The sequence below is a fragment of the Stigmatopora argus genome, chromosome 7 (genome assembly GCF_051989625.1).
Source record: "Stigmatopora argus isolate UIUO_Sarg chromosome 7, RoL_Sarg_1.0, whole genome shotgun sequence".
Classification (NCBI taxonomy): Eukaryota; Metazoa; Chordata; class Actinopteri; order Syngnathiformes; family Syngnathidae; genus Stigmatopora; species Stigmatopora argus.
The window spans coordinates 14485651-14496338 of NC_135393.1; the positions used below are offsets into that span (position 1 = coordinate 14485651).

Here is a 10688-nt window from a genome sequence, read left to right on the forward strand (position 1 = left end):
TGTGGATATGTTATGGAGTGAACAAAAAAAGAGCAACATATGGAATTCTTACTCCACTTTGACATGATTGATACATTTTACACTAATGGCAATATAGTTGTTTATTAACACATAACCAGCCCATGATTTTAATAGACCCCCAATGCATATGTTTGACACTGAATGATCATGTTTTAGTGCCATTGACGGCGATAGACGTCGCTGCCAAAATCTCCCATTTCAAAAGGATTGGACGTCTATCGCCGTCAGTGAGAGAGTTCAAAAGATAAATAAGATCAAATCGGGGTGAACGTATACTTGGATGTAAATCGAGAAAATAACTTCTGGGCTTCAGATGACCACGAAGTGGGTGCATTGCTATTCTATTTCAGATTTTTTGAGCTATTGACAGTATTTACACAACGAAACGCCCAGTACGGAAGCCGAACGTGTTCATGCCGATCACCGGCTTGATTGCAAGGCATGCAATCTCTGTCACAGCTAGCAACACAGCACTCTCGGGAAGCTCCTGAGAGTTGAAGTTGTTTTTCGGTTCCACAGATCGTAATTATATGACGTTTATGTTAGTTTTTTCTGTGGAGCCACAGGATTGCTTACACAAACGAACGATCGATACATCGGAACTGGCAGGTAACAATTTCGCGGCACATTCAAGAAGATGCTAGCTAGCTGCGCTACATGCTAGCTACCGGAGGTTTTGGTTTGGGACGGTTCTGAAATGAATATTAATACCCTTCATTTAGGTTTTCGACATAGGCGTGAGTTTAATTAAAGCCCCGTAGTTTGTCAAGGTGCCGCAGTGGTTGTTAACGAATGAGTTTTCGTATTAAGGTTTGCAACGACAATTTTGCTGGTTCGTCGGAAATCGGTGCCCGTGTCGTCCGGGCCTCTTGCTATAAGATTAGTCGGATCACGATTTCAACCTCATAGCATACTTCAAATAACCTATTGACGCATAACTGCTATTTTATAATCTAATACCATCACATCAACCGCCCATAATTGTAAGCTAACATGGCGATGCTGGTTGCGTCACAATGGGGATATTCCAAATGTAATGTACAGTAATGTTAATGTCATCCATTATCGTTGTAGTCTCTACATTGTGCTTAGGTGTGCATGTTTTTAATGCACAGAATTTGTGCTTGCACCACTGTTAATGGTGTACTGTTTTTTTCTTCAGGATGGAGTGGCAACCCGATGAGCAAAGTCTCCAACAAGTTCTGCAGCTTCTCAAGGACTCGCAGTCTCCAGACACGGCAACACAAAGAGCAGTGCAAGAAGTATCCTTTCATGTTTGTTAGATTGTTTAAAAAAAGAATGCAGAATGGGTTTGTTTGTATATATACACCCCTGTTAAAAATTCTAACTATTCTGTAAGAACTCCTTAATGCAGTCTACAGAAACTGGAGCAACTCAATCAGTTTCCAGATTTTAACAACTATCTCATCTTTGTCCTCACAAGCCTAAAGTCAGAGGGTGAATATTTTTATCGTTTTATTCAATAACCTCAACTCAACTTGCTTATCGCTCTTATGGATGCACGCAAATTGCATATGTTCAAATTCAAAGTGGGTCACTACGCCGTGGCGTACAAAATATTTTCTTTTTCTCTCCTTTAATGTATTGGGCTCGTATTATTGATAGGGTCAAAATAATGCATTTTTTGAGTGGCCTTTATGAAATAATTTCATAGACTGATTTGGATGTTCAGCAATATAAGGTTATTCCTGCATGTTTTTTAGGTCTAGTTAAAATATATACGTATAAATATTTGAGAAAATGAAGAGCCAAATAGATATTTGTGATTGCTTTTTGCCAAATTGTGAAAATAGAAATTATTAATTTAAAATTCCCAGACTGAACAAGTGTTTTTCAGTCTGGGAATTTTAAATTAATAATTTCTATTCCCAACATAAAAACAACAAACACAAAAACACCATAGATTGTCCAATGATGAGAACAAATATTTATTTATTCAATTTTATGAGATGTTATTGATCATGAATACAATTTAAACGCGTTTCTTAGGAATATTTTTCCTCCAAAAATATCGCCCAAACCTACAATTTTGGAATTAAAATTTGGAGCAACAAGATTGGGGACTGCTGCTCTAGAAAAAAGTCAAATCAGCTGATTGTGCCGTTCCATTATGCAAGTCTTTACATTCATCCAGTTGGGCCAAAAAAATGAACTATACCATCAAGTAACTACCTCTGGTGTGCTTTTGACAACCAGGCCAAAATAGTTGTGTTTACAATATACTGTCATCTCTTTCTCTAGATGAGCCCACTCGCTCGCTCAGTGGCCTGATACTGAAAAACAACGTTAAGGCGCATTATCAGAACTTCCCTCCCAATGTGGCCGACTTTATTAAACGAGAATGTCTCAACAATATTGGAGATCCTTCCCCGCTCATCAGAGCTACTATTGGTGGGTGCTGTAATAGAGTCAGTGTGTCAGACTGCTACTTTATGGCATTTGTGTTCAACATGTTTCTTTTGTGGTTAAGGTATCTTGATCACAACCATAGCTTCAAAAGGGGAGCTGCAAGCATGGCCAGAATTGTTGCCGCAGCTTTGCAATTTACTGAATTCGGAGGACTACAACACCTGTGAGGTCAGATTGGCGTGGTAGCACCTACAAACTATAAAGCTGTTGGTACAGAAATCTCTCACATCAATTGCGTGGTTTGCTTTTACATTTTCAGGGTTCTTTCGGAGCTCTGCAAAAGATATGCGAAGACTCTTCTGAGTTGTTGGACAGCGACGCACTGAACAGACCACTTAACATTATGATTCCTAAATTCCTGCAGTTTTTTAAACACTGCAGCCCCAAAATAAGGTTGGTTTGAATGACATGTTAATTGGGTTTCCACTTGTGCTTGACGGTCCTGAAAATTGTTATGAATAAGAAATGGGGCTGTAGAGATTTTAATTTATTGATCGAAGCTACAACCGTGTTTCCACAACTAATGACAGACTGATTTGCTTGTTAAAGACAATAATGCATTTAGTGAGTTAAAAATAACATTGCTTATTGCAAGATAACATATGTTATTTCAGAAAAACAATATTTCCAAGTATGGACAGATTTCAATGACCTTTTCTGAAAGATGCTGGAAAAAGCTTGAAATTGACCCTTGATAGGATAAGGCTGTTTTTAAACTGAATTCTGCCATCTTCCCATTCAGGTCGCACGCTATAGCATGTGTAAACCAGTTCATCATTAGCCGTGCTCAGGCTCTGATGGATAACATAGACACCTTTATTGAGGTTGGTACTTTGCTCATTTTTCCTGATTTGAGTTTTTGAATTGTGATCAAGCATAGCAAACTTGTAGGGAACTCAATCCATAATCTCTCTTTACAAACCTTCCCATTTTTCACCATTATACAAAGATTGATGGCCTCATTGTCTTTTCCCCCTTTCCTATCCAGAGTCTTTTCGCGCTGGCTGGTGACGAAGACAGTGAAGTGCGGAAGAACGTGTGTAGAGCTCTGGTCATGCTCCTGGAAGTCCGCATTGACCGGCTCATCCCACATATGCACAGTATCATCCAGGTGAGGCTTGCGGTCAGCCTCCCATACATGCATACAGTGGTACCTCTACTTACGAATGCTTCTAAATACAAAATTTTCAGGTTACGAAATACTTTATGCAAATGACTCTTCCAATATAGGAAAACAAGATCCAAGTATTGAAATCCCCCGAAACGTAAATACATTTACAATATCCGTTATTTTGAAATTGTCCTGTGTCCACTTTTGGAACCAATTAATTTCCTAAGTGGATGTACCACCGTATAGTAGTAAGTTGGCGAGTCTTGTGATGCTCTTGGTTTTCATCATCAACATTCTCTCGTCAGTACATGCTGCAGCGGACACAAGACCCAGATGAGAACGTGGCTCTGGAGGCCTGTGAATTTTGGTTGACTTTAGCTGAGCAACCAATCTGTAAAGAGGCCCTGTCTGGCCACTTGGTCCAGTAAGCTATGCCGCACAATAGGCTGACTAAGTCATAATTGCCCGATTTTCAAACTGATGTTAAAGAAATGCCTTTTGTCTGTCTACACTTTTCGTTTCAGACTCATACCGATCTTGGTGAATGGGATGAAATACTCTGAAATTGATATTATTCTTCTAAAGGCAAGGCCATTATCCCCAGCGTGGCATGCATTTTTGAATTCGGTTACTGCTTTCCTGTTCATTTCCCAATGTTTTCTTCTCCAGGGTGATGTGGAGGAAGATGAGGCCGTTCCAGACAGCGAGCAAGATATCAAACCTCGTTTCCACAGGTCCCGCACCGTGACTCTGCAGCACGAAGGAGGGGAGGGGGAGGAGGGAGAAGACATTGATGATGACGAGGACGACGATGATGATACGCTGTCCGATTGGAATCTAAGTAAGTGACGTAAAGGCGTCACACGACACACAATTTCATTTATTATGGAGGATCAGTGATCGGTCGATAACTAAAAAAATAACCAACATTGTCCGCCAATCAAGTCTAGCGTCAGTTAGCCACATGGAGCTCGCGAGCACTTCTTCACAGAACCTTGGCACGATTGTTGGGTGTCAGTGGGGGAAAATACACATGCATGCCAACACAAAATTATTTTCCTTTTCTTTTGCCCTCAACTCTTTGGTATATTCACCATGATGTCTTGTTACTTGATTAACATTTCAAATCTTAATCGGATCTCTTTCATCTTTAAGGGAAATGTTCGGCAGCGGCACTGGATGTTTTGGCTAATGTGTTCCGAGAAGAACTGCTTCCTCATTTGCTGCCCCTGTTGAAAGGATTGCTCTTCCACCCCGACTGGGTGATCAAGGAGTCAGGCATCCTTGTCCTGGGGGCCATTGCTGAGGGTAAGACCACCTGTCTACATGCTGCTATTACTGTCATCCATATTATTCTAGTAGAGAATGCTAGTAATAAAGAGGCTTATCAATGAATATAATTTAGATGGTGCTGGTGATCCTCTTTGGATTTATGGCTATTAGATACCGTGTTGTATTGAATTTTCCCATTCATGTTTATAAAGAACCATTCAAATTAAGAGAATCTTTTATTTACCTGAATTGAGTCATATATTATGAAAGGTTTGTTTCTTTATCTTTACAGCCTCCCAATAAATATGCAAACAGTACATGAATATTCTTTTTTTCACAAGTCGTACAAAACTGTTATTTGACAAACAGTTCGGTTAATTGACCCAACTGTTTTGGATGTGCCATTTAAAACATTTGTTTTTGTCTTAAGGATGCATGCAGGGGATGGTACTTTACTTGCCAGAACTCATCCCCCATCTCATCCAATGTCTGTGCGACAAGAAGGCGCTGGTTCGTTCCATCGCATGCTGGACCCTTAGCCGTTATGCTCACTGGGTAGTCAGCCAGCCCCCTGACGCTCACCTCAAACCTCTCATGACTGAGCTTCTCAAACGCATCCTGGATGGGAATAAAAGGGTGCAAGAGGCAGCCTGCAGGTAAGAATGTGGCCAAGGTGACCTCATGTACTGCTCCCAGTTTCTCACCTGCCCCGTTCTTATTTTCTAAAGCGCATTTGCTACCCTTGAGGAGGAGGCATGCACAGAACTAGTGCCTTACCTCAGCTTCATCTTGGACACGCTGGTGTTCGCTTTTGGAAAGTACCAACACAAGAATCTACTCATTCTTTATGATGCCATAGGAACCCTAGCGGACTCTGTCGGACACCATCTGAACCAGCCTGTAAGCCGAAAAGCCCTCGCGTGTACTGACTCGCCTCGTTATGGTCGCTCGTATAGTATGTTGAAATTCAAAACTTGAGCTGTATCAAGTTTTCTGCTTTTAAAAAGACAATTGGACCATTCCTGCTCGGTTTCAACACCCCAGTAATCCCTCGATTATCGCGTCTTTACTTATCGCAAATTCACTATGCATTTTTTTCCGCTATTAATCATTAATTTTTTTAAAGTTCATAAAAATGTGAAAATACACATTAAAACTCATAAGCGGAAGCCACTCTTGCTACTATGACTCAGCACTGAACAAAAAAAAGTTATAATAAGGGTGACCCTACTTCTCAATTTTTCGATTATCGCGGTCAAGTCTGGTCTACATTAACTGCGATATTTGAGGATTACTGTACTCTCTTTTACGCACTAAAAGGCCTATCTTAAACTGTTTCATATAAGGCGCATCGGATTAACACACGCAGTAGTAGTAGGGGATTGTGTTATACTTTCACTGGACAGATTTGTGGTAGTTGTCGTAGGTGTTGTTATAGTAGTAGTAATAGGGGGTATCTTATATACTAGATGGAGGTGTAGTGATTAGGAGTTTTGTTATAAATCAACTCGATGGAGCTGTGCTAAAGGGAATTTCATCCAATGATTAACCAATATTGATCCATCTATAAAGGTGCATCGGGTTATATAGTCTTTCATTTGGGCCTTATAGCATGGAAAATATGATCATTCATATGTTACTCTTCCGCTAACTTAAAAAAAAAAATGTTATTTTTAGGAGTACATCCAAAAGTTGATGCCTCCCCTGATCTCAAAGTGGAATGAACTGAAGGATGAAGATAAAGATCTCTTCCCCTTGCTGGAGTGTTTGTCATCCGTTGCTACGGCTCTGCAGAGTGGCTTCCTCCCCTACTGCGAGCCTGTCTACCAGCGTTGTGTCACGCTGGTACAGAAGACCCTGGCACAAGCCATGGTGAGTCAACCGTTCTTTGGGAATTTTAAAGAAAAGTTCCTTTTGTAGTCAGGTTTTTTTTCCTCAATTTTGTTTGTGTTTCATAGATGTATAGTCAGCAGCCCGACCAGTACGAGGCACCTGACAAGGACTTCATGATTGTGGCTTTGGATCTTCTGAGTGGCCTCGCTGAAGGATTGGGTGGACACGTGGACAAACTTGTGGCTCACAGCAACATTATGACTCTACTCTTCCAGTGCATGCAGGTGAGAGCAACACCCTCATGTACTTGAACTGCTAACTTTAGCAATTTGTACACGTTATTAGACAGGGAAAGTTTATTTTGCCGTAAATCGTAGCTACTTTGTAAGAACAATATTGTGGAAGTATATTTTTCCATGTGCATTACTATTTGTAACTGTGTCTTAGGATACAATGCCTGAAGTAAGACAGAGTTCATTTGCTCTACTGGGCGACTTGACCAAGGCTTGTTTCCCTCACGTCAAACCTTGCATTGGTAATTCTCTCCCTTGAGTCAAAATGCACAAGAACTTCATTACTTTCATGTTTTTTTTTTCATCCAATAATTGCCTTTTTGGGGGGTTCCTTAAGCTGAATTCATGCCAATTCTGGGAACCAACCTGAACCCAGAGTTTATCTCTGTCTGCAATAATGCCACCTGGGCCATCGGGGAGATTTGTATGCAGATGGGTGTGGAAATGCAGCCGTACATTCCGATGGCTTTGAGCCAGTTGGTTGAAATCATTAATCGACCAAACACTCCCAAGACCCTGCTAGAAAACACTGGTATGTATCTAAAAGAATTTTTCAGCATGTTTGTTGCTGTTTTCTTTGCCTTTTTGATACTAGTAAATAAATATTATTTGGATTAGAAGCTATTACTGCATTACAAGATTCACTGCATTGTATTGATGTGAAAAAGTCAACTTTCTTTTCTTTTGCCATTTAAAATGGAATTTACAGGCAATCTAAATGACATATTTTGCTCTTTCCCAGCAATCACTATCGGACGACTCGGCTACGTGTGTCCCCAGGAAGTTGCACCCATGCTGCCCCAATTTATCCGGCCGTGGTGAGACTCTGAGCGTTGAAATCTGGCTGGATTTGGAAATACGCTACACATGGAATTTGGTTGGTAATGATTTTTTGGTGTGTCAGGTGTACGTCACTCCGCAACATTCGAGATAATGAAGAGAAAGACTCTGCTTTCCGGGGAATTTGCATGATGATTGGTGTAAATCCAGGGGGTGTGGTGCAGGTGAAGCTTCTTTTTTTTTTTAACATTCTGGACATTTTCTTTGCTCGAAACTTTTTTTTAACTTACCAAAAAGTTGATTTCCCTGACCTCCCCCACCAGGACTTCATCTTCTTCTGTGATGCAGTTGCCTCTTGGGTGAACCCTAAAGATGATCTGAGAGATATGTTCTATAAGGTGAGGGACTGGTCATTTCCCAGATATATTTTGGAGTTTTATGTACTAAAGTTCCACTGTTGTGAGTCATGGACAGTCGGCCATTACAAAGTATTTTTTGATTAATCAATTGGTAACTCTCTTCCCAAAAGATCCTGCATGGATTTAAGGAACAGGTTGGGGAAGAGAACTGGCAACAGTTCTCTGAGCAGTTCCCCCCTCTGCTGAAGGAGCGACTGGGGGCTTGCTACGGTGTATAAACTTGCCTCCATAAACATCCAAGAGGTGACTTAATTAATCATTTAATGTCAAGTTGATTAACTCAATACAAATGTGAAACAATACATGTAATTTTGAAATAAGGTTACCTCCATATTCATATATAGAGTCATAACTAGCCCTAAAAATGTTAAATTGGGCTGTTAAATATCCAATAAAAATCAAGTCTTTTACAAAACATGTATATGGTGGTTACCATATTTTTGGGTTATGAATTGCAAACAAATGGATGAAAAAAAGTTTGACTGGAGTTTAAGTGGGATTTCTGGGGGGGAATTTTAGTTGATCAAAATACGGGAACATCATGTATACATAACTAATATCAGAACAACAGGGTATGTGGGCGTATGTGAATGTAGACTTAACAGTTGCATTAACTGTGGAAGATACAAAGGTCACACTGAGTGTAAGCCAAAGGGCCATTATGAAAAAAAGCAACTTTACAGCCTAAGAAATAGCAAAAGGACATTGACGTATATCCACTTTTCACTGTAGATCACTCCCAGGACAGATAACATAACATCCATTTGTTTATTTGAAAAAAAAAAAAGGTAGAATGTATGTATTATTTTACTGTGTAGGACTGCTTTTGTTAAAAAAAAAAAAATGATTTTTTTGTTTGTCTGCTGTCTTGTGTTCAGGTGAGACAGCAGGAGGAGGGTGAATGGGAAACTCATCCATCTGTGTATTGCACTGCCCTGATCTGGGGGGAGGGAGAGGGACGCTTACGGCCGCTCCCCCTGAAGGACGGCCCTCATGCCCTTATGTGTTTGTCCATAGACGGAGGGTGGGCGGGCGGGAGGGTATGGGAGGGACAGGGGGGGACACCTCTAGATTAACTAGGCAGGGACCCGACACAGAAAAAACTAACTGGTAGGGACAGAAAGAGTCACCGAGAAATGAATAGAAATGGATGCAAGCGTGGCGAAAAGGAGGGAGGCAGGGACAGAAGAGTTCAGGGAACGAGAGGGAGGGACTTCATTAACAAGGCAGGGAATATACGCGCCACGGGCATTCGTGTTCCCGGGCTGCCAGGACAGGAATAGTTGCGTTTTTTTTTTTTAAATCAGGATTCTTATTCGCGAGAGTAGCTTGACCAACGGACATATGAGACAAGACTGACTGACCTTTATAGACTCAACCCTTGCACATTATGCTGCACAAGCAGCACTTGGAATTGACTATACTACAGACTTTTTACAACCTATAGCATGCAGTCAGAGACGGACGGGTGTCTTAACTCTACTCACTGTCAGGGTGATGTCATACTTTCCGGGGTTATAGGATTCAATAAGTTTTCCACATCGCTGTAAACTAACCTCACTATCTGCCATCAATGTTTTCTTACCTTCATTTTTGACCACAGTGCTGCTTCGCACAACTTCTCCATTAGAGGCATTTATTGTCAATTTTCTACCTGATCTGAAGAGAGAGAATAGCCTCTATTGTGTCTCTTCACAGGCATCGCTCCTCCATGAAGGGAGGGTTAGGGCTAACAATTTTTTTTGGTTTTTCCATATCATAGAATCGCGCCCTTGCTTATGTTTAGGAAGGCTAGAATTGTGTGTGTATATACGTTGACGTGCGTGCATGTGGACTTTTTAAAACCCTTCATCGTTCTGTGTCCACTCGTGAATTGTGCTTTGTTTTGACATGGTACCGTTTTGAACTTAAACTTGACTCCCACCGCAATGTCCTTGCCACCTGTTAGCTGTGATAATGTGTGTGCGCGCGACTTCATGTATGTGTTCCGTTCTACATTTGTATTGATATCCATTTGCTGCCATATTGATAGTTTACGCAAATGTCTTTTGACGTTTCACATCTGGTCCACATTTTTTTTTTTGCTGCTACCGATGTTTTCTTTATATATAAAATTACACAATAACATAAATGCTCCTTTTCAGTTACTGTTAAAGTTGTTTTTTGCACTTTTTATTTTATTTGACCTAATTTGTATTTACTTTATTGTTTTTTTTAACCGTACCCATAGAATGTGTTTATCCTAATGTCAGTGTTCTGTCATTCTGCACTGTGAACTTAAGTGTCTTTGACTTGCAAAAAAAAAAAAAGATCCCAACACTAAATGGCAAATAAAATCAAATTTGTGAAACTGCGACTAATCCGCACTTTTACAATGACTAACCTTGCCATATTGCTTGTCTGAGTGTGTGCGTGCTTATGTTTCAAGAGATAATGCATGAGAAGGTGATTTGCCTTTAAGCATGTTTAAGATAGTAATTTGAAGCCGTATGTCAGATGACTGAAAGTGGATTTTTATTTTAAGGGAGA

The 10688-nt window shown here is 40.5% G+C and overlaps 1 protein-coding gene across 1 annotated transcript; it reads left to right on the forward strand.

Moving 5' to 3' along the window:
- The first annotated feature begins 429 nt into the window (after positions 1-429).
- Positions 430-9182, forward strand: tnpo2b (transportin 2b). Its single transcript, XM_077606055.1, has 23 exons — positions 430-630; positions 1184-1283; positions 1404-1479; positions 2284-2433; positions 2513-2619; positions 2711-2844; positions 3194-3275; positions 3440-3562; positions 3868-3986; positions 4087-4147; positions 4232-4403; positions 4718-4870; positions 5265-5490; positions 5563-5734; positions 6512-6706; positions 6793-6951; positions 7115-7202; positions 7298-7492; positions 7703-7778; positions 7865-7964; positions 8064-8138; positions 8270-8402; positions 9038-9182. The coding sequence occupies exons 2-22, from the start codon at positions 1185-1187 to the stop codon at positions 8375-8377; spliced, it is 2670 nt and encodes an 889-aa protein (XP_077462181.1). The 5' UTR covers positions 430-630; position 1184; the 3' UTR covers positions 8378-8402; positions 9038-9182.
- The last annotated feature ends 1506 nt before the right edge of the window (positions 9183-10688 follow it).